Source organism: Oncorhynchus keta, chromosome 34 (assembly GCF_023373465.1).
Source record: "Oncorhynchus keta strain PuntledgeMale-10-30-2019 chromosome 34, Oket_V2, whole genome shotgun sequence".
NCBI classification, from domain to species: Eukaryota; Metazoa; Chordata; class Actinopteri; order Salmoniformes; family Salmonidae; genus Oncorhynchus; species Oncorhynchus keta.
In genome coordinates this window covers 20,492,404-20,517,198 of record NC_068454.1, presented here as the reverse complement: position 1 = coordinate 20,517,198, position 24,795 = coordinate 20,492,404, and the positions used below count along the sequence as shown (strand labels likewise).

General features: G+C 42.6%; 1 protein-coding gene across 6 annotated transcripts in view; it reads left to right on the top strand.

Moving 5' to 3' along the window:
* Positions 1-1,001: 1,001 nt before the first annotated feature.
* Positions 1,002-24,795, top strand: part of LOC118366807 (radixin) — a 69,045-nt gene continuing 45,251 nt past the window's right edge. Inside the window, exon 1 of one of the 6 annotated variants that reach the window (XM_052493370.1) lies at positions 1,002-1,421. In XM_052493370.1, the coding sequence (XP_052349330.1) occupies positions 1,409-1,421 (13 nt within the window). In that variant the 5' untranslated portion in view covers positions 1,002-1,408. Of the gene's footprint in view, positions 1,422-13,164; positions 13,394-24,795 lie in introns of those variants that run through there. The other 5 variants (XM_035749499.2, XM_052493371.1, XM_035749501.2 and 2 more) reach the window with 5 other exon arrangements.

The following is a 24,795-nucleotide window of genomic DNA, read 5'->3' as shown; positions in this document are numbered from 1 at the left end:
TACAACCTAATGCTAATCACATTAGCCTACGTTAGCACAACCGTCCCGCGGGGGGACACCGATCCCGTAGAGGTTTTAACAGAGGTCAGACCGAGAGCTTGACAACTATCATGTCAGTCAGTGCTCCTCCCCCCTATGCAAACAAACAGTCTTCATTGTAACCAGACAACATGGTTTAGTCAAGGTCAAAGTGTTCATGCTGCTGCCACTAACAATTTAGTTATTAATTTAAATACCAAAGGCTACTACAAGAAATGTGAAATACTAATTAAATATTTAAAATGCAATCAGGGAAGGACTGGTCATCTGGTATTTCAGGCAAATGCCAGATGAGCTGATCCATTTTTAGCCCAGTACAGTACAGTCTGCAAAATTAGAATTATATGACTACAACTTGGGGTCATAATGGGGAAAAAATGGTCCGGTGAGTTATAAATGTAAGGGATGATTTCTGGTCTAAGTCCGCCTCTGAATTAAATACTAAACCAAAAGAGTAAACAGCACATACAAGGGAAGGGAGTGTCCTCAGCACACAGTGGTTTATGGTAATCTTTTGCTGCCCTCTTGTGTCTACATGTGAGAAGACAGTTTTGGCATGGAGTCGCCACACCTTCTCCCTGAAGAGTGCACCTGCTCACTCTCTCTAATGAATTAAAGAAATTCAATAAAAATACAATTGTATTGGTTGCATACACTTATTTTGCAGATCCAACAGTGTAGTAACACCTCACAATACAAAACAATACACACAAATTCCCCAATAAAAATAAACACATTAAGAAATGTTAGAACGAGCAACATCAGAGTCCGGAATATATATATATATATATATATATATATATATATATATACACACACACACTGAGTGCACAAAACATTAGGAACACCTGCTCTTTCCATGACATAGACTGACCAGGTGAATCCAGGTGAAAGCTATGATCCCTTATTGATGTCACCTGTTAAATCCACTTCGATCAGTGTAGATGAAGGGGAGGAGACAGGTTATAGAAAGATTTTTAAGCCTTGAGATACGGATTGTGTATATGTCCCATTCAGAGGGTGAATGGACAAGACAGAAGATTTAAGTGCTTTTGAACAGGGTATGGTAGTAGGTGCATCGGTTTGTGTCAATAACTGCAATGCTGCTGGGTTTTTCCACACTCAATAGTTTTCAGTGTGTATGAAGAATGGTCCCCTACCCAACGGACATCCAGCCAAGTGCAGGCCAGTGGTCGCAAACGGGTCATTAATGAGAGAGGACAATGGAAGCTGACACGAATTGTGCAACACAACAGACGGGCACAGTTATTCAACTCACAGTCGAGTACAACATTGGTGCCCAAATACCTAGGGTATGGAGAAAACCACATGAGTACATGCATCCAGTCAAAATTTCAGGCCGGTGGTGATGAAGGTGTGGGGTGAGTTTTCATGGCACACATTGGGCCCCTTGATAAAAGTAGATCAATGTTTGAATGTCACAGGATATCTGAATGTCATTGCCAATCAGATGCATTCCTTCATGGAAGCAGTGTATCCACCTGCAAATAGTTTTTTTTATCAGGATAATACCCATGCCACAAGGCTAGGATTGTCCAGGAATGGTTCCACAAATGCCAATTCAGTTTACTGCAGTGGCCTGCCCAGTCACCAGATCTCAATCCAATTGAGCATCTCTGTGATGAGATGTAACAAGCTATTCGGAGTAGAGATCCACTACCAGCCAACTTGACACAACTGTGGAAATATTGGAATCAACATGGGCCAGTATCCCTGTGGATCGCTTTCAACACCTTGTAGAGTCCAATTGAGGCTGTTCTGAGGGAAAATGGGGGTGCAACTCAATATTAGGAAGTTGGTCATAATGTTTGTACACTCAGTGTGTATAATGTGTATGGACAGTATATGAATAGAAGAGGTGTAGGATGAGCCTTGACAAGATTATGAAGCTGGTAAAACAGTATATAAACATAATTAAAGTGACCGGTGTTCAATGACTATGTACGTAGGGCAGCAATCTCTAATATGCAGGGGCGAGTAGAGATTGGATTACCGGCTAGTGACAGTGACTAAGTTTAGGGTAGGTTCCTGGGCGGTGACCGGCTTGTGGTGACTATTTAACAGTCTGATGGCCTGGAGATAGAAGCTGTTTTTCAGTCTCTCTGTTCCTGCTTTGATGCACCTGTACTGCCTATGCCTTCTAAATGGTAACGGTGTGAACAGGCCATGGCTCGGGTGGCAGAGGTCCTTGATAATCTTCTTGGCCTTCCTGTGACACTGGGTGCTGTAGATGTCCTGGTTGACAGGCAGTGTGCCCCCGGTAATGCGTTGGGATGATCACACCACCCTCTGGAGAGCCCTGCGGTTGCGGACAGTGCAATTGCCCACAGCCTGACAGGATTCTATCAATGGTGCATCTGTAGAAGTTTGATGGCCTTAGAGGTCAAGACAGACACTGTTGCGCCTTATTTACCACACTGTCTGTGTGGATGGATCATGTCAGGTTGTCAGTGATGTGCACACTGAGGAACTTGAAGCTTATCACCCTCTCCACTGTGGCCCCGTCGCTGTGGATGGAGCGTGTTCTCTCTGCTGTCTCCTGAAGTCCACAATCGGCTCCTTCGTTTTGCTGACTTAGGAGTGGTTATTTTCCTGGCACCACTCCACCAGGGCCCTCACCTTCTCCCTGTAGGCTGTCTCGTCATTGTTGGTAATCAGGCCTACCGCTGTTGTCTCACCAGCAAACTTGATGATTGAGTTGGAGATGAGTAAATAATGTAAGAAATAAAACAAACAAAATACTGAAAGTTGGCTAGAAACAGGGCGACCCTTTCTGTCGGCACCATATTGTCTGGCACTTTGAATGTAAAAGAAATGTCACTGCACTTTGGTTTGTTCTTCAGGATGGCCTTATAGGCAAGATAAGGGCTTCTAAACCCAGTAATCACCACCCTTCTAGATGTACAGTCATTTGTGGCTGTGTTCAAGGCCATCCCATTACAGATAAACTTGATCTGAGGAAATTTGAGCTGTTGTTCAGAAACAACTCTGGCTGTTTTAAACTAACAGTCCAGTGAAAATATAACTTGTAAAAGTTAATATTGTGTTAACTCATACCCAAATAATGTTGTTGACTTGTATTTGTGACCAAAGCATACATTGGAGAAAAAAACACCCACCTCAAACAGGCCCTTTCATCAAACGCGAACTATTTCAAAGTAAAGGTAGCTGCGTCCCGCACTGTTCTCGGAGTAGTGGGCATGTCTAAAGAAGTGGGTGTATGAAAGCAATTGTGACAAGACATGAAGATCTGCCACCAGGATAGCCTAATTCGACAAGTTGAATAATGACATTGCGCACCGTAACCTACACAAATGCAATGAAATGTGATACATTTAAAATGTTTATAACAAATGTTTTTCCACACCCTGAGTGATTTCATGACACCATTTTGAGTTTCCCAAACGTCCTCAAGTTCATTTCGATGTGCCTTTCTACACAGTCATGTTTCCATGAATCTCTGCACTAGCTGGCAAGAACTGACAGAAAATCTGACCAATTACATGTGCTTTCGATACACCTACTTTTTTTGAAACCCCCATTTCTTTCGATGCACCCAGTCTCTGGCTGTCATATGTGGCTGCAGCTACCCTCTTTTCTGCTATTTCCTCATAGAACATGATGTCATGTTGGCTCATTGGCTGAGCTGGCCAATCATCGCTCTACTTGCATGAATGATATTAATGAGCAGTATAAGCCCACACCATTCTGTTTGTTGGGTATGTCCACACCATTGCAACACATAAAAGCTGCTTTTAGTGTTCAACACTAGCCATAAACCCCAACATATTTCCCTCGAAGAGAAATGTAAGAACTATTATCGCATGTCGACTTAAACTGCGCAAAACAATGCACCCGATTCTAAGTCGGCATGCGATAATAGTTGTTACATTTCTCTTTTAGGGGGAAATATGTTGAGGTTTATGGCTAGTGTTGAACACTAAGTAATAACGTTGTAGACATATATTTTTCCTATCTTGGTGGCTGTACACAGATGCTCAGTAGCGCTGTATTATCGCCAGAGGCCTGGGTCAGATACGGTGATTTTAAAATCCTAGATGCTGCGTGAAACGGAACATCACATTACGTTCGGCATCGTAACAAACCGTGCAAACGTGTAAAAAACGGTCTTAATGCAGACGCAACTGACATGTTGCCACGACGCCAATGTAAAATACCCTCAAGTATAGCCAATCAATAATGAGAAGCAGCTCAGGAGTGTAGAAATGTACCAGGCTAGAGTGGAGTGCAAAACCTTTACCTTACTTGCTGTCCTAAATGGATTACTCCTGGCTCCCTCGGAATTGCTCGTAGGACAGGAGGGGAGAAATTACACAGAACAATGTAACCCAAACCAGGATTTGTGTGTGTGTGTGTGTGTGGGCCTGTGCTTGTGTGTCTTGAGCAGCACTGTGCGAGTGGTAGGTTACTAATTAATTTAAAATCCTAGACTCCATGGTTTATTTCTAATACTGGTTGCCTCCAACAAGCACTCTAAAATGTAATTTAAAAAAATAAAGTAGATGAATTGATATGTTTAAGTAGATTCATTATTTTGCATTTCTTAACCTGGTTATTTTTGTAAAATAAAGTGGAACCGTTCATTCAGGCATTGTTTAGGCTCGACCAAGTATCAATGCATAGGCTACAGTAGCTGCCGGCAACAGTCAAGTGATTTTTTAAAAATCTAGTTGCCCATCCCTGGCCTATAGAAATGTGTGTAATGTGGTGCATTGTTACATAAACAGATTGAAATCGAACAAACATCACCAGACTACTGCCTTCTGTCACCCCCCGAGAATGCTATTTATCGAACAAAATATTCTGGTTGGAGCAGTTTGGCTCTTGCCCCTCATCTCTTTAATATGTTTCCTGTCTTCAATAGGCTTATAGATCTTGATTTATTCCCCCACACTGGTCTCCGCCCCAAGGTCTCATAATACTCTTAACCAGCCACTGACCATTTCAGCAATTTACTGTAGTATTTCAATTAATCCCATCACAAAGCACTCAGTTGACTTAACCATAGACTTGTTAAACTCACTCATGCAGCCTTGGTTTAAGTTTAAATTAACAATGAACCCTCAGGTCAATGTATAGGCTACAGTAAGACTCGGCATTAGCATTAGACTTCCGATAGTTGCCCTTAGGCACAGATCTAGGATCAGCCTACCCTCTAATCCCAACCTTAATTAGTGGAAACTGATAAATTGACCAGAGATCAGTGTCTAGGGGCAGCTTTATACCTACTGGGTGAATGGAGGTGGGGGTGGTAGGGATGAAGGAGGAATAGGGGAGGAGACAATGGTTTAATTAGAAGACTGGGTGGAAGTAAGGATGGGGAGGAGAGGATGGGTTAATTAGAAGACTGGGTGGAAGTTAGGATGGGGAGGAGAGGATGGGTTAATTAGAAGACTGGGTGGAAGTAAGGATGGGAGAGGATGGGTTAATTAGAAGACTGGGTGGAAGTAAGGATGGGGGAGGGGAGGATGGGTTAATTAGAAGACTGGGTGGAAGTTAGGATGGGGGAGGAGAGGATGGGTTAATTAGAAGACTGGGTGGAAGTAAGGATGGGGGAGGAGAGGATGGGTTAATTAGAAGACTGGGTGGAAGTAAGGATGGGGGAGGAGAGGATGGGTTAATTAGAAGACTGGGTGGAAGTAAGGATGGGAGAGGATGGGTTAATTAGAAGACTGGGTGGAAGTAAGGATGGGGGAGGATGGGTTAATTAGAAGACTGGGTGGAAGTAAGGATGGGGGAGGAGAGGATGGGTTAATTAGAAGACTGGGTGGAAGTAAGGATGGGAGAGGATGGGTTAATTAGAAGACTGGGTGAAAGTAAGGATGGGGGAGGAGAGTTAATCAAAACTCAGGGACAGATTAGAGTTAGATCATAATCCCCTTCACCATCCCCAATGTCACAATACTGTATAAACCCTAGAGACTTTAACAGGAACTGCAGCTCAGATGTCTGAAAATGACAGATATACATTGATGTCTTGTTATTATACAAGATACAATATTATAGTTGTCTTATACATGCAACAATACATAGAATTCATCATCATAGAAGTATATTGGGTAGATGTAGGCTACTGTATAGGTCTTTACCAATAAAATGTCACAAGGTGCAGAGCGTACAATTTGCTTCTGGGGGGCAAGGATACCCCCAAGCTCTGCTAAAACCAATGGCTAAGAACATTCCATGAATTGTTGTGGCATCCACAAGATTGAAATGGAATCAGACTCGCCACATAATTAATAACCTCGCTGTAAGAGCCAGCTCTAGCCTTTTGGTGGCCTAAGCAAGATTTGGTTGTGGGGCCCAGCCACCAAGCAGGCAAACAAATGTAGATGCCCGCCTCTTGACAGCAGAGAGAACAATTTAAAGTACATTTCCTGCAATTCTACACATTCCGCTCTGGGGTGTAGAGAAAATGTTTCTGTTTTCTTCAGTTATAGACATTTTGCCATGGGGTGAACATTTTTGCCATTTTGTAACACATTGCATGCAATTCTACTTATTTTGCAATAGGGCAGAGAGGAATTTTTGCAGTTTTATAGCAAATCTCCTGCAATTCTACACATTTCCAAGACTTATGCCATGTTAATGATATCTGAGTGAGAGTGACTAACAAAATCAAAAGTCCCCCCTGGAGGTCAGTGTCCCTTAGGACTTGTAAGCTGATCTGGCTAATTGAGTGACTGACAAAACAAGAGATGGGCAGCCGGTTATATATATATGAGAACATTTGCCCACTAGATGGTGATAATGGCTTTACAGTCAGTATTCAGCCTTACAGCGGTGACGTCAAGGTAGACTAGTGCCAAGTGATAAACTGAGCTAGTCTGGCTGCATTTACACAGGCAGCCCAATTCTGATATTTTGCCTACTAATTTGTCTTTTGAACAATCACATCAGATCTTTTCCAGAGCTGGTCTGATTGTTCAAAAGACCTATGGGTGAAAAACACATTCCCTGTGTTAATGCAGACTAAATGAGTCAGAGACATAGCACAGGCTTAAAGAGTGAAATCAAAGTTTATTGATCACGTAAAGAGTTTAGCAGATGTTATAGTGGGTGCTGCGAAATGCTTATGTTACTAGCTCCTAAAAATGCATTACAGGACTTAATTTGAGCTAGATCCTGCCAGAACAGGATCAGGCACCTCGCAGTTTTGGATTGTTTTGTTACGAAAACATTTGCTAGAATCGCGTACCTCTCCTAGCATGCCAAATTATTTGCAATGTAAAAAGACTAATAAAAGCAATTGAGAGTTAATTCAAATTCACTTCTCTGTATTTATCCTGGCTGCCCCCTGAAAAACGCAATGTGAGATTCTAGGAATTGATTCAAGTGTTAAGGCTGGTCCGGGTTTATGGTTTGCGCAACATTTTAGCCCAATACTGTGGCGAGGGAGACAAGCATGCCTGTATTTCTCACATAATTCAAACAAGATTCACTTTCTATGATCTCTCTCTGCTCTAATAGACATGAGCCTGCAACTCTCATCTCTCCAGCTTTGCACTTCATCATTTATTTCCTTATGGAATCATAGCCGCGGCAAGGGTGCTGGAGGTGGTGCAGCATCCCTGATAAATATAAATACATTTGCCAAAGTTATAGAATTACTGTTGTCTGTTCAGAAAAAAATATATAATTCTGAATACTACACCAGGAGTAGGCCTATAATTTAGCCAGTGGTTCATTCTTTAAAAAAAAAAGATGTAGCTGTGGATTGTTTGTAGGCCAATCACAAGCCATGCCTACAGTCGGGAACACTCAAATCTGTCAGTGAATAGCATGCAGCCAATACAGGCCTTTTGTAATATTTCAAATACAATCGTGGGAAAACACAGGTTGGAAAGCAAGTGGGTCCTGCTAAAAAGAGAAGACTAATCTGTCTGTACCTTACAAGTTATCAACTCCCAAATAGGCCTATTGAGTGAAAAGCTTTTGGCAGGAGTGCATAGGCCATCGCCGGTGAGTGAGCTGCCCATCATTGGGTGAGTCAGTGAAACTGGAAAGGTTGTTTAGGACTAATTTCCTCATATTGTACAATCTTTGTCTTCATACAGAGTGGCGACCCGTTATTTAGGACAGATGGGGCAGATCCCCCATCTGCTTTGAGCCCCACATTTGTTTTTGTTTTTTGGGGGGTGATTTCTTGTTTTCTATGTTATTGTGGCATTAATATGTGTCATCAGTTTGTAAACAATGTAAAAAATATATAATTGAGTTAATAAAGCCGCATACTGTACAAACGGGGTCTTTTTTATGTTTTCTTGAGTAAGGCAGCTCCAAAATGCAGGTGTTTCAGCCTAGCTCAGTGCTTTCTGTGGTGGTGGTGGGGCAAGCCAGCAGAAAATATGGAGCGTTGCGCCGTGATTGGCTCAGTGTTCTGTCACTCATAGGAACACTACGTCACAGGTTGTATCCTGTGTTAGTGTTTTCACCATACGGGACTGTTTTGGTTGTTTGTACTTTTGTTATTTTGTTCAGTATTCTGTTGATTTATTAAATATATCATTATGGACACTTACCACGCTGCACATTGGTCTGATCCTTGCTACTCCTCTGAAGAAGAGGAATTCTGTTACAATAGATTGAATATGGATTTATTGATCTCAGATTGTCAGTTTGTCAGTATCAATGTAGCCTCTCATTTCGATCATGTGAGGTTTTCAAATATTTCTGCTAAAGTCTTCAGTCATCTAAAATGACGTAGAATTGCATGAAATGCGTTTATAAAAGCCACATTTCTCACAGACCTTAGGCTACAAAAATGTTTCCCCATGTGTGCAACTTCTGCAAGCACCTCAGCTCTACTGCTCTACGCCAGTAGCAAAAGCGATGATAATGCATGCAATGCTTTATTATAAAGGTGATTTGTTTTCATGTGTTCCACTACCTCAGAGGCCCCCAGGCAACACCCCCAGGTACCCCATCCACGGTTCACTTGTTCCAGCACCTTCCAATTTCTAAAATAAGCACCGCAATGCAGTATGATGTCAAACAGTGCAGAAATAAAAATATATAAAGCCAAATCAAGAAATGTCACCTCATAAGGCGTTGGTAATGGAGTGTGAAGTAACCACATCAGTAGGTAGGCTAGGTATGACTCATCAACACAGCATGGGGGCAGTTACGATGTGGTGGTAACGTGAGGGACAGTCAGAGAACAGTGACTAAGTAATAATGAGAATGTGTAGCCTACATGTGAGAATGTGTGACTACAGTCGTGGCCAAAGGTTTTGAGAATGACACAAATATTAATTTTCACAAAGTCTGCTGCCTCAGTTTGTATGATGCCAATTTGCATATAGTCCACAATGTTATGAAGAGTGATCAGATTAATTGCAAAGTCCCCCTTTGCCATGCAAATGAACTGAATCCCTGAACTGAATCAGCCCTGTCACAAAAGGACCAGCTAACTTCATGTCAGTGATTCTCTCATTAACACAGGTGTGAGTGTTGATGAGGACAAGGCTGGAGATCACTCTGTCATGCTGATTGAGTTCGAATAACAGACTGGAAGCTTCAAAAGGAGGGCGGTGCTTGGAATCATTGTTCTTCCTCTGTCAACCGTGGCTACCTGCAAGGAAACGCATGCCGTAATAATTGCTTTGCGCAAAAAGGGCTTCACAGGCAAGGATATTGCTGAAGTAAGATTGCATCTATATCAACCATTTATCAGAAAATCAAGAACATCAAGAAGAGAGGTTCAATTGTTGTGAAGAAGGCTTCAGGGCGCCCAAAAAAGTCCAGCAAGCGTCACGACCGTCTCCTAAAATTGATTCAGCTGCGGGATCGGGGCACCACCAGTACAGAGCTTGCGCAGGAATGGCAGCAGGCAGGTGTGAGTGCATCTGCGTGCACAGTGAGGCGAAGACTTTTCGAGGATGGCCTGGTGTCAAGAAGGGCAGCAAAGAAGCCACTTCTCTCCAGGAAAAACATGAGGAACAGACTGATATTCTGCAAAAGGTACAGGGATTGGACTGCTGAGGACTGAGGTAAAATCATTTCATCTGATGAATCCCCTTTCTGATTGTTTGTGGCGCTACCATCAGTCCTGTGTCAAATCAAATCAAATGTATCTGTCACATACAAATGGTTAGCAGATGTTAATGCGAGTGTAGCGAAATGCTTGTGCTTCTAGTTCCGACAATGCAGTAATAACCAATGAGAAATTTAACCTAACAATTCCAAAACTACTACCTTATACACACAAGTGTAAAGGGATAAAGAATATGTACATAAAGATATATGAATGAGTGATGGTACAGAACGGCATAGGCAAGATGCAGTAGATGGTATCGAGTACAGTATATACATATGAGATGAGTAATGTAGGGTATGTAAAAAAAGTGGCATAGTTTAAAGTGGCTAGTGATACATGTATTACATAAAGATGCAGTAGATGATACAGAGTACAGTATATACATATACATATGAGATGAGTAATGTAGGGTATGTAAACATTACATTAAGTAGCATTGTTTAAAGTGGCTAGTGATATATTATCCATCAATTCCCATTATTAAAGTGGCTGGAGTTGAGTCAGTGTGTTGGCAGCAGCGACTCAATGTTAGTGGAGGCTGTTTAACAGTCTGATGGCCTTGAGATAGAAGCTGTTTTTCAGTCTCTCGGTCCCTGCTTTGATGCACCTGTACTGACCTCGCCTTCTGGATGATAGTGGGGTGAACAGGCAGTGGCTCGGGTGGTTGTTGTCCTTGATGATCTTTATGGCCTTCCTGTGACATCGGGTGGTGTAGGTGTCCTGGAGGGCAGGTAGTTTGCCCCCGGTGATGCGTTGTGCAGACCTCACTACCCTCTGGAGAGCCTTACGGTTGTGGGCGGAGCAGTTGCTGTACCAGGCGGTGATACAGCCCGACAGGATGCTCTCGATTGTGCATCTGTAGAAGTTTGAGTGCTTTTGGTGACAAGCCAAATTTCTTCAGCCTCCTGAGGTTGAAGAGGTGCTGCTGCGCCTTCTTCACAACGCTGTCTGTGTGGGTGGACCAATTCAATTTGTCTGTGATGTGTATGCCGAGGAACTTAAAACTTACTACCCTCTCCACTACTGTCCCATCAATGTGGATAGGAGAGTGCTCCCTCTGCTGTTTCCTGAAGTCCACAATCATCTCCTTAGTTTTGTTGACGTTGAGTGTGAGGTTATTTTCCTGACACCACACTCCGAGGGCCCTCACCTCCAGTCCTGTGTCATGCCAACAGTAAAGCATCCTGAGACAATTCATGTGTGGGGCTGCTTCTCCGCCAAGGGAGTGGGCTCACTCACAATTTTGCCTAAGAACACAGCCATGAATAAAGAATGGTACCAACACATCCTCCGAGAGAAACTTCTCCCAACCATCAAGGAACAGTTTGGTGACGAACAATGCCTTTTCCAGCATGATGGAGCACCTTGCCATAAGGCAAAAGTGATAACTAAGTGTCTCGGGGAACAAAACATCGATATTTTGGTTCCATGGCCAGGAAACTCCCCAGACCTTAATCCCATTGAGAACTTGTGGTCAATCCTCAAGAGGAGGATGGACAAACAAAACCCCACAAATTCTGACAATCTTGAAGCATTGATTAGCTTACCACTATGCATCTCACTGTTGGCTTGCTTCTGAAGCTAAGCAGGGTTGGTCCTGGTCAGTCCCTGGATGGGAAACCAGATACTGCTGGAAGTAGTGTTGGAGGGACAGTTGGAGGCACTCTTACCTCGTCTAAAAATAAAAAACCTAGGGCAGTGATTGGGGATATTGCCCTGCGTAGGGTGCTGTCTTTTGGATAGGTTGTTAAATGGGTGTCCTGACTCTCTGAGGTCATTAAAGATCCCATGGCACTTATTGTAAGAGGGGTGTTAACCCTGGTGTCCTGGCTAAATTCCCAAGCTGTCCCTCATGACATCACGGTCACCTAATCATCCCCAGCTTACAATTGGCTCATTCATCCCCTGTAACTATTGCCCAGGTCATTGCTGTAAATGAGAATGTGTTCTCAGTCAACCTACCTGGTAAAATAACAGTATAAAAATAGAATTATGCAAGAATGGGCTGCCATCAGTCAGGATGTGGCCCAGAAGTTAATTGACAGCATGCCAGGGTGGATTGCAGAGGTCTTGAAAAAGAAGGGTGAACACTGCAAATATTGACTCTTTGCATCAACTTCATGTAATTGTCAATAAAAGCCTTTGACACTTGTGAAATACTTGTAATTATACTTCAGTATTCCATAGTAACATCTGACAAACATTTCTAAAGACACTGAAGCAGCAAACTTTAACACAAATATTAATTTCCACATTCTCAAACATTTTGACCACGACTGTAGGAGAAGAAAGTGTGTGTAAACCGGGACATGTTTGATCAAGTGCATGAAATGTAGGCTTATTATATTCTTAGAAAAGTATGAGTTGGCCTAGGTCCATAGAGAAGACAGGTTTAGGAACCACAGGTGTCACAACAAATTGCAGTCATATGTTGTCATGATTAGGATGTTCATAATCAGTGAGTCAAATTTTCTGCTCACACAAGCTGGTAATGCAGTACAGTACTCATAGAAGAAAGCAATATGTCAGTGAATAAATTGGTAGGTCTTATGTTTCTGAAGTGTCATCCTCACAAGCAAATCTTGGAAGTCAGTCATATGTCATGCCTGGAACTGGTCTAGTCTGTAAACTACAGTATGTGGATTATGTAACTCACAAAATGAAGGCTATATTTAATTAGACCTTAAATAAAAATATAAAAGATAATGACATTTTAGCCCCTGAAAAAAATATATTCAAAGAAACAACACTACCTTGAAATGATATACTGATCTCAACACTTAACCTGTATAAAATAATTACTTTTTTCAGAAATATTTTATATTGGCTGTAGTCTAGTCCATCTTTCTATGGGTTACCTTCAGGTTATTGTAGGATATTTTGAAGTTGACTCTTTTGTTATATTTACGTTTGTGTGTGTGTTAATGGGGTGATTGGTGGCTAATCGGGTACGTGTATTCCTCTCTCAACTCATTTTGAAGGGAGCGTGTCTGAATTTCGCGGCACACGTTATGCCCCCGGCTCAACCACGCCTCGCGTCGCACGGTAAAGTTCGACGGCCATATTGACTGTCTACACCTCCCCTCTTGCCCGGCGGTGAAACTGGCTCAGTCGCTTCATACATCACACTCCATACCAAGGCTGAGAAACAGCGGAGTGTCTAACGGTAAAAAAAATCGATCTATTTTGGTCGCGTTGGATATATAAAGTAGACTACCCTGTGGGCCCAGGAGAGGCAGTTTACCATTTTCTGAACGCAGTCCATCTACTGAGGTGAGTTTTTACTGGGTGCATTTCTTCGCTGGTGGCTCCTAAACAGCTCAGAATGAAGAGGATTTGCCCTGTGCTCGACGGTGGCTGTTTGTCGTCGTTACGCAGGCTTGTTGCCTACCTAAATATAGTCTACGTGCGCTCTATATGCATATTGATATTAATCCCATTTGTTTGTTGTAATTGTGTAAATCTTTGGTATCATGTTCCACGTTTTATTCAAGGGCATTACTGTGGTCCATCGACAATAGAACAACATTTTAAGCGCTAAACATTTCAAAAGTTATCTAATTAGATAAGCTCTTCAATGACTAGTGTTGCACCCTTAGGCTACTGTGAATCAACATTAAGCTAATTGGAAACTTCATACACTTTAAAACGTTACATTTAATTCATTGTACTGGCATAGATAAGGAGTTAAGTGTTTATTTAGAAATGTATAAAATGTTTGAGATTCATGGACATGTTCCCCATTGTGGCATAGTCGAAACAACGTTGTGCAACTTTGTTGCAAGTGATTATATGCAGCATTTGTAACAGCTGTTTCTTTTTGCACTCTTGCGACCAGGGTCCTCAAAATAGCTTGCCAGTGGAGTGTTTTTCTTGGGCTTTAGATTTATTTTTGTGTTAGTAACTTAATTCAAATGTCACTTGTCTCCTCAAGCAGGGTTGCCAGGTTAAGTTAAAATGTCTAGCCCAATGACCATTCAAAACCGTCCCAAAAGGTCTGAACTAGACAATTTATGAATTTTTTCACATCAAAGAGGCGTTGCCATATTTACACAATAAACCCTTTTTCCAATAGAGTTATCGAGACCAATAAGAAGGAATATAATAGTAACTTGGGTTTAAAGCTAAATTTGGGTTTCAAAATTATAATTATTGCAAGCTATGACATGACATAACAAAGGAATTTGAATATGTGGCAAGAGAAGAGAATTCGCCCTTATTAACCTCACCAGATCATTTGCACAAGGGGGTATGGTATATGGCTAATATAGCACAGCTAAGGGCTGTTCTTATGCATGATGCAACGTGGAGTGCCTGGATACAGCTGTTAGTCGTGGTATAATGGCCATATATCACAAACCCCTGGGGTACCTTATTGCTATTATAAAATGGTGACCAACGTAATTAGAACAGTAAAAAGTTATGTTTAATCATACCCATGGTATATGGTCTGATATACCACATCTTTCAACCAGTCAGCATTCAGGGCTCGAACCAGGTTTATAATTGTAAATAAATCCCCTTTGCGCATGTGCATAACTGTAGATACATCTGACAGGAGAGTTGGACAGAGGATCTCAATCTCTGAGCAAGGAAAACTTGGTTAAACAAGGCCTACATCTCATTTCAGTTAGCCTAGACAAGATGTAGGTGTAACAGTATAGACTTTACGCTCTGCACACGTCAACAGTCACCCTCGAAGCACCGTTACCCATCGCTCCACAAAAGCTGCGGCCCTTGCAGAGCAAGGGGAACCACTACTTCAAGGTCTCAGAGCGAGTGACGTCACCGATTGAAACGCCACTAGCGCGCACCACCGCTAACTAGCTAGCCATTTCACATCGGCTACATAGGCATGATGAAAACTGAACAATTTAACAGCTTGCTTAGTTCAAATTAACTGACTAATTTATTCAACATGAATAACGAGGCGATTAAGAGGTAAGAAGTGTTTGTTTCCCAATAGCCTGCTGGAATAGGCTACTTGAGGATGGGGTCATTTCAATGACTGAAATAAATATTAATAATATGTATATGAACTGAATATGCTTGTCAACAGCCAATGTTTAAATTTTAGAATTTGTTTTACCTGTAGCACAATCTGACTGCTATTACCGTCAATCTAATGCATTCTAACAAATGCAATAGAGCTTTGATAATTTCCAATTTAATTTACCAAACATGTCCATTAATAATTGCATAATAACACAAGGCTACAACAACAATAAACTGAAGTTTCATTGCAAAAATTGATTTGCAATGACTCCAGTGATATAGTCATTTCATATTTATTGTATCAAATGGTAGCCGACAATGGCATATACATTAATTGGCTACTTGATGACCGACAGAGGCAAATGTATCATTCCTCAGATTTTGCCTACTGTCAGTTTCATTGAGGACTTTCTCCATAAAAAGAGCCACATGAGGAAGTTCCATAACCTCCATTTCAAAATTCCCCAATATCCAAGAGCTAAGCATGCATAAGCACTTCGCTTGATACCGTTTTCTTTCAGCATTAAACATTAGACTGCACTTTAAACCAACTACGGCCGATTTTCATCTAGTGTGCCCAAAGTATTTTTCCAGTGCTTTGTCTCCATTATTTCTTGATGTGCATCAGTTTTAGCATATTAATGTTTTATGTTTAAAGAGTTGGAAATTGGCGTCTCCATAATGACAATCTAAATAGCCTTCCATACAACTGGCAGTGGCTGTTCTAGCTTGTATGGCTCCCTGGGTGCCCCCCCCCTTCAAATTCTGAACTAACTGTAATTTTTATTCAGACATTTGGAACAACACAAATAATCTAAACATTTAAAACTATATAAAAATATATACAAAAATAAGCAAAGACAAATGGAAACAAATTGTAGTAATAAATGATTACACTATTACCCTATTGCTAACAAAAACCACACAAATAAAACTAAATTGCACAAATCTTATCACACAAATCGAATAACACACTTATAGAGAAGAGAACCTGATTATTACACTACTGCACTTCAAACAATAAACACACAAACTATATTGCACAACTTATTGCTTTAGTACTGTACAAAGTTAGAGGTGTGCTATTTGATAGATTCTCGCCCCTACCTCGGGCTTCCAGTTGGGAGACCTGAGGTCAACCTGCCCCCTCCCCATCTCGTACTTCTGAGTGGCAGACCTTCCCAGCGAGCCCACTCCGACAAGGTTAATTGACCCGCATTCCCAAACAGTGACATGATATCAAAGGAGTGATAGAAAACCGACCACGCAAAAGTAACCTTTCCGAATATATATATACATATATTAGAGTTTTTTTTGTGAGGGCGCCCCATGCCGCTCGTCGGAAGATGCCGCCCTGGGCGACTGCCCATTTCGCCTATGTCTAAATCCGTCACTGTCAACTGGTAATAAGTTTTCACAACATGCATGCGTGCTGCTCTCTCTCTCACACACACACACACCTCCGGCCCGACCCACCACTCACAAATGTGAGAGTACAGACATTCTACTGTAAATATACACATTCCTGAGAATATGGCAACCATGTTCTGGGTATGTTTCTATCAGAAGCAACACTACTACCTCGGACCATGATTCTATCAGAAGCAACACTGCTACCTCGCACCATGATTCTATCAGAAGCAACACTGCTACCTCGGACCATGATTCTATCAGAAGCAACACTACTACCTCGGACCATGATTCTATCAGAAGCAACACTACTACCTCGGACCATGATTCTATCAGAAGCAACACTACTACCTCAAACCTAATGACATTAACATACACTGCTCAAAAAAATAAAGGGAACAATAATAACACATCCTAGAAATAACACATCCTAGATCTGAATGAATTAAATATTATTATTATTAAATACTTTTTTCTTTACATAGTTGAATGTGCTGACAACAAAATCACAAAAAAATTATCAATGCAAATCAAATTTATCAACCTATGGAGGTCTGGATTTGGAGTCACACTCAACATTAAAATGAAAAACCACACTACAGGCTGATATAACTTTGATGTAATGTCCTTTAAAACAAGTCAAAATGAGGCTCAGTAGTGTGTGTGGCCTCCACGTGCCTGTATGACCTCCCTACAACGCCTGGGCATGCTCCTGATGAGGTGGATGGTCTCCTGAGGGATCTCCTCCCAGACCTGGACTAAAGCATCCGCCAACTTCTGGACAGTCTGTGGTGCAACGTGGCGTTGGTGGATGGAGCGAGACATGATGTCCCAGATGTGCTCAATTGAATTCAGGTCTGGGGAACGGGCGGGCCAGTCCATAGCATCAATGCCTTCCTCTTGCAGGAACTGCTGACACACTCCAGCCACATGCGGTCGAGCATTGTCTTGCATTAGGAGGAACCCAGGGCCAACCGCACCAGCATATGGTCTCACAAGGGGTCTGAAGAGGTCATCTCGGTACCTAATGGCAGTCAGGCTACCTCTGGCGAGCACATGGATGGCTGTGCGGCCTCCCAAAGAAATTCCACCCCACACCGTGACTGACCCACCTCCAAACCGGTCATGCTGGAGGATGTTGCAGGCAGCAGAACGTTCTACACAGTGTCTCCAGACTCTGTCACATGTGCTCAGTGTGAACCTGCTTTCATCTGTGAAGAACACAGGGCGCCAGTGGCGAATTTGCCAATCTTGGTGTTCTCTGACAAATGCCAAACGTCCTGCACGGTGTTGGGCTGTAAGCACAACCCCCACCTGTGGACATCGGGCCCTCATACCACCCCCATGGAGTCTGTTTCTGACCATTTGAGCAGACACATGCACATTTGTGGCCTGCTGGAGGTCATTTTGCAGGGCTCTGGCAGTGCTCCTCCTTGCACAAAGGGGGAGGTAGCGATCCTGCTGCTGGGTTGTTGCCCTCCTACAGCCTCCTCCACATCTCCTGATGTACTGGCCTGTCTCCTGGTAGCGCCTCCATGCTCTGGACACTACGCTGACAGACACAGCAAAACTTCTTGCCACAGCTCGCATTGATGTGCCATGCTGGATGAGCTGCACTACCTGAGCCACTTGTGTGGGTTGTAGACTCCGTCTCATGCTACCACTAGAGTGAAAGCACCGCCAGCATTCCAAAGTGACCAGAACATCAGCCAGGAAGCATAGGAACTGAGAAGTGGTCTGTGGTCACCACCTGCAGAACCACTCCTTTATTGGGGGTGTCTTGCTAATAGCCTATTTCCACCTGTTCTCTATTCCATTTGCACAACAGCATGTGAAATGTATTGTCAATCAGTGTTGCTTCCTAAGTGGACAGTTTGATTTCACAGAAGTGTGATTGAATTGGAGTTACATTGTGTTGTTTAAGTGTTCGCTTTATTTTTTTGAGCAGTCTATATTGCTAAGAATGTGAGCGTAGGGGGATTCCCCAAGTGGGTCGCAAACCCAGGCCACTAGCACCAATGACAAACACCTTAACCACTGTCCCAGTAAGGGATATCTCTAGGGCATGTGCTAATTGGGCCAGTACAGTTATGCCTTGTCCAGAAGAAACCGTAAACCCTCCTCCCTAGGCAATTGTGTAGATCTGAAACAACTTGATAGGGGTAAGCAATAGGGTGAAGGCACTTGAATGTCAGCTCTGTTAAAGGTACACTTAAGAAAAACTATTATTGATCATAGTGATCACTTTAACCATATCTAGTTACTTTAACCATATCTACATGTACATACTACCTCAATCAGCCTGACTAACCAGTCTGTATGTATCCTCGCTACTTTTATAGCCTCGCTACTGTATATAGCCTGTCTTTTTACTGTTTTATTTCTTTACTTATTGTTTATCTAATACCCTTTTTGCACTATTGGTTAGAGCCTGTAAGTAAGCATTTTCACTGTAAGGTCTACACCTTTTGTATTCGGCGCATGTGACAAACTTTTGATTTGATTCAGGAGTATCCTTAAAACAGGTTAATATGCCCCATCAACATTAGATAACTAAGCCCTTACATCAATGACGAGAAAATATTCAAGTGAACTAAATGATAACTGACATGGACATGGTGGCATAGCAGCAAGATGTGAACCAAGAGGACATGTTGAATACTGTGTAAATGAACATGCACAATGTAATAATGTATGTCAAAGTGTGTTAAATATATAAGTTGAAAACACTGTTAAAAGCACTGTGTGTATGTGAGTATCCTTGCCAACAGACAAAAATAGCTGTGAATGGAGCAGTGGTTAGCCAATCAGGGTCTTTCTTGATGGGCTTGGCAAAAGTAACAAGGTTTGATGTGTAATATATTTTGGGGGGGGTGAACTTTTCTTTGGAACCATCAGGTGAGGTTATGACAGAGATCGTACACAGTGTCACTCTTGTGAGCCTTTCACCCAACTCTCTGGAAATTGTAATGCCCCCATAAGGAGAGCCTAGTACAGTTTCTTGTTGTAGTGGGTTCTACATCTCCTTTGTTTGTATACCCTCTGTAGTATCACTCACACCACAACTAGAGATGTGGCCATCAGATCTGTAAACACACACGCACACCCCGCAAACCCATTGGCCCATGTGTTCAGCAGGCCTTCTCCACTCGCTTGTACAACTGCAGTGGTACAAGTATGACATGAAGGGAACAAGGGAATGGAGAGGAGGGAAACAGGATTTGTGAGGAGTACACTGACAGGGTGTGGAAAAGGCTTGTCACTTAGATGCCTGTAACTAGTTTTATGAGAGCTATAAGCCATGTCCTGTTAAAAGCTACTGCGTCAGAGAGAGCGAAAGAAAAATAAAGGGAGAGAGATGAAAGAGTAATGTGTGTGGAGAGCAGAGCCTGTTACTTTCTGCATGAATGGTGACCTGGAAGCTGTATCCGTTTGAGAGTGACGCTCAGGATTTGGTGAATGGAGGGGTCAGGTAACACACACACACACTACAGACCGGATTATAGCTTTTCTCTGCCTAAAAGTGAAGATGCTAATTAATGACCTCACAAAGTCGCAGGTTAAGGCTGCTCTGAGGTGGGTGGGGAAATCATAGGTCATCTTTCTCCCAAAGACCCACCGGAGGTCCTTTATAGAGACTAATATAGCTAGAATATATAGAAACCAGTCCTGCTCTAGGGAGGAAATCTAAGCACCTGTGTCACGTTGAGGACGGTAATAGATATGATTGCTTCCTCTACATGTTAGAGAGGCATGTCTGGCCTGATATATTTCTATCTCAGCGTACCACAACGTTGTGCCCTACTAAACGCAGGGAGTCCAGGGACTTGACTACACCCTATAATTTATGAGGGAGATAAAAGGGAGATTAAAAAGTAGAGGAATAGCATGAAATGTCTATTTGGACTCAATACCTTATCTAAAATAGTTCATTTGTCCTTCAAAATGGTAATTATAACTCTGAAGTTAAATAATGGTTATTCTTTCTTCCTTCGTGCTCAATTAGGGAGAAAGTTTAAAGTTAGGAAGCAATGTGGAGCTTCTGCCCCTTCTTCCTCCATCATTCTCTAATGATTATGTGCACTCTTTTATCTCCTCTGTACCAGGTAAGTGGGGCAGGCTCAGCTTGGGTTCTCTACCTCCCCTATCACACTGCAGTATATCTGTTCCCCCAGTCTCTGCTAGGGAGAGAGAGAGAGGTAAAGGTAGAGTCAGATTACTGTTCCTCAGTAAGCCTGCTCCTCATTTCCTGCTTAGTTCTGCAGCCCTGCCTGCCTGGCTGGCTGCTATCACATCTCTCGGGCTGACTTTCATTACTTCATTAGCAGAGCCTATTTCTGGCCTTTGCCATCTCAGGGCTCTGTCACCACAGGGACTACTTCAAGGCCTACCTACCGCTGGCGCCCGAGCCCTCCCCCTCCCTCCCGCCATGTACGCATCCCCCCCCATTTTCTCTTCACTTTTTGGAGTTGTTGTTCAGGAGCGAGCATATGTTTCCAGTTGGGAAGTGTAGTAACCACTACAACTGCCTCAATACAAAATAAGTTGAAATGTGATGTCACAACTTTCAGAGCTGTTTACGTGTTGCTGTGCGTTTTGTTGCCAACCTCACTTTGCTACCTGACAACTTTACGGTTTTTACTTTTTAATTACCGTTTATATTTTTAGTTTTTCCCTCACTCAACTTTTTTTTTTCATTCAACTTTTTCACTCCGGACGATTTATCAGGACGTGGTTCGTCAGGACCTCCAACAACCGAAGCTAAGTAGTAACATTAACATGATGCCTTCTAACTGCAGTCACTGTACTCATAATATACAGGAGAACGATCACCTTACGGCGAGGATAGCTGTGCTGCAAGCCCAGCTTCAGACGCAATCATTAGGCAAGGGACAGTTCAGTGTAGGAAAGGATGAAACGGCGTCTGTGCCACCAGTAAGTACAGATAGTAACGTTAGTATAAATCCCCTTGCACGGTCCCCGCAGCCGGACAGCGTTCTCATGGCTTCTGGAGGAAAATGCTGTAGGAATGCTCAACCGGTGTCGCTCATCCATCCGACAAACTTTCAACCGGTTTTCCCCATTAAGCAGCGAGTCGGAGTCTGAGGCCGAGCCTTCTCTGTATATGTGACAAATAAAATTTGATTTGATTTTTCTCTGGTCTCTACTCCTCCCGTTACAGGGTCTGAGACGCCGAAGCTTCCCACCATTAGCTCTGACAAATTGAAAACCCTAGTCATATGCGGCTCCATTACCCGCAGTATTAGACTTAAAATGAATCATCTAGCGATCATATGCTGATTACCAGGGGGCAGGGCTACCGACGTTAAGGCTAATCTGAAGATGCTGCTGGCTAAGGCTAAAACTGGCGAGTGTAGAGAGTATAGGGATATTGTTATCCACGTCGGCACCAACGATGTTAGGATGAAACAGTCAGAGGTCACCAAGCACAACAGCTTCAGCGTGTAAATCAGCTCGAAAGATGTTGGCATCGAGTAATTGTCTCTGGCCCCCTCCCAGTTAGGGGGAGTGATGAGCTCTACAGCAGAATCTCACAACTCAATCGCTGGTTGAAAACTGATTTCTGCCCCTCCCAAAAGATAGAATTTTTAGATAATTGGGACTCACCCACAAACAGGACCAAGCCTGGCCTGCTGAGGAGTGACTGACTCCATCCGAGCTGGAGGGGTGCTCTCATCTTAATTATCTACCAACAAACAGGGCTCTAACTCCTCAAGCTCTACAATGAAATAGGGTGCAGGCCAGGCAGCAGGCTGTTAGCCAGCCTGCCAGCTTAGTGGAGTCTGCCACTAGCACAGTGAGTGTAGTCAGCTCAGCTATCCCCATTGAGACCATGTCTGTGCCTCAATTTAGGTTGGGAAAAACTAAACATGGCAGTGTTTGCTCTAGCAATCTCACTGGAATAAAGACCTCCATTCCTGTCATTATTGAAAGAGATCGTGATACCTCATCTCAAAATAGGGCTACTTAATGTTAGATCCCTCACTTCAAAGGCAGTTATAGTCAATGAACGAATCACTGATCATAATCTTGATGTGATTGGCCTGACTGAAACATGGCTTAAGCCTGATGAATTTACTGTGTTAAATGAGGCCTCACCTCCTGGTTACACTAGTGACCATATCCCGCAAAGGCGGAGGTGTTGCTAACATTTACGATAGCAAATTTCAATTTACAAAAAAAAGACGTCTTCGTCATAGCAGAGTTCAAAGTTTTGGGGAATTTAATATTCACATGGAAAAGTCCACAGACCCACTCCAAAAGGCTTTCGGAGCCATCATCGACTCAGTGGGTTTTTGTCCAACATGTCTCTGGACCTACTCACTGTCCCAGTCATTCTCTGGACCTGGTTTTGTACCATGAAATAAATGTTGTGGCTCTTAATGTTTTTCCTCATAATCCTGGACTATCGGACCACCATTTTATTACGTTTGCAATCGCAACAGATAATCTGCTCAGACCCCAACTAACTAAGGAGCATCAAAAGTCAGACAACACAAAGATTCCTTGATGCCCTTCCAGACTCCCTCTGCCTACCCAAGGATGTCAGAGGACAAAATTAACCACCTAACTGAGGAACTCAATTTAACCTTGTGCAATACCCTAGATGCAGTTGCACCCCTAAAAACGAAAAACATTTGTCATAAGAAACTAGCTCCCTGGTATACAGAAAATACCCGAGCTCTGAAGCAAGCTTCCAGAAAATTGGAACGGAAATGGTGCCACACCAAACTGGAAGTCTTCCGACTAGTTTAGAAAGACAGTACCGTGCAGTATCGAAGAGCCCTCACTGCTGTTCGATCATCCTATTTTTCCAATTTAATTGAGGAAAATAAGAACAATCCCAAATGTATTTTTGATACTGTCGCAAAGCTAACTAAAAAGCAGCATTCCCCAAGAGAGGATGGCTTTCACTTCAGCTGTAATAAATTCATGAACTTCTTTGAGGAAAAGATCATGATCATTTGAAAGCAAATTACGGACTCTTTAAATCGGCATATTCATCCAAAGCTCAGTTGTCCTGAGTCTGTACAACTCTGCCAGGACCTAGGATCAAGAGAGACACTCAAGTGTTTTAATACTACAGTGCCTTGCGAAAGTATTCGGCCCCCTTGAACTTTGCAACCTTTTGCCACATTTCAGGCTTCAAACATAAAGATATAAAACTGTATTTTTTTGTGAAGAATCAACAACAAGTCGGACACAATCATGAAGTGGAACGACATTTATTGGATATTTCAAACTTTTTTAACAAATCAAAAACTGAAAAATTGGGCGTGCAAAATTATTCAGCCCCTTTACTTTCAGTGCAGCAAACTCTCTCCAGAAGTTCAGTGAGGATCTCTGAATGATCCAATGTTGACCTAAATGACTAATGATGATAAATACAATCCACCTGTGTGTAATCAAGTCTCCGTATAAATGCACCTGCACTGTGATAGTCTCAGAGGTCTGTTAAAAGCGCAGAGAGCATCATGAAGAACAAGGAAGACACCAGGCAGGTCCGAGATACTGTTGTGAAGAAGTTTAAAGCCGGATTTGGATACAAAAAGATTTCCCAACCTTTAAACATCCCAAGGAGTACTGTGCAAGCGATACTATTGAAATGGAAGGAGTATTAGACCACTGCAAATCTACCAAGACCTGGCCGTCCCTCTAAACTTTCAGCTCATACAAGGAGAAGACTGATCAGAGATGCAGCCAAGAGGCCCATGATCACTCTGGATGAACTGCAGAGATCTACAGCTGAGGTGGGAGACTCTGTCCATAGGACAACAATCAGTCGTATATTGCACAAATCTGGCCTTTATGGAAGAGTGGCAAGAAGAAAGCCATTTCTTAAAGATATCCATAAAAAGTGTAGTTTAAAGTTTGCCACAAGCCACCTGGGAGACACACCAAACATGTGGAAGAAGGTGCTCTGGTCAGATGAAACCAAAATTGAACTTTTTGGCAACAATGCAGAACGTTATGTTTGGCGTAAAAGCAACACACCATCCTCACTGTCAAACGTGGTGGCAGCATCATGGTTTGGGCCTGCTTTTCTTCAGCAGGGACAGGGAAGATGGTTAAAATTGATGGGAAGATGGATGGAGCCAAATACAGGACCATTCTGGAAGAAAACCTGATGGAGTCTGCAAAAGACCTGAGACTGGGACGGAGATTTGTCTTCCAACAAGACAATGATCCAAAACATAAAGCAAAATCTACAATTGAATGGTTCAAAAATAAACATATCCAGGTGTTAG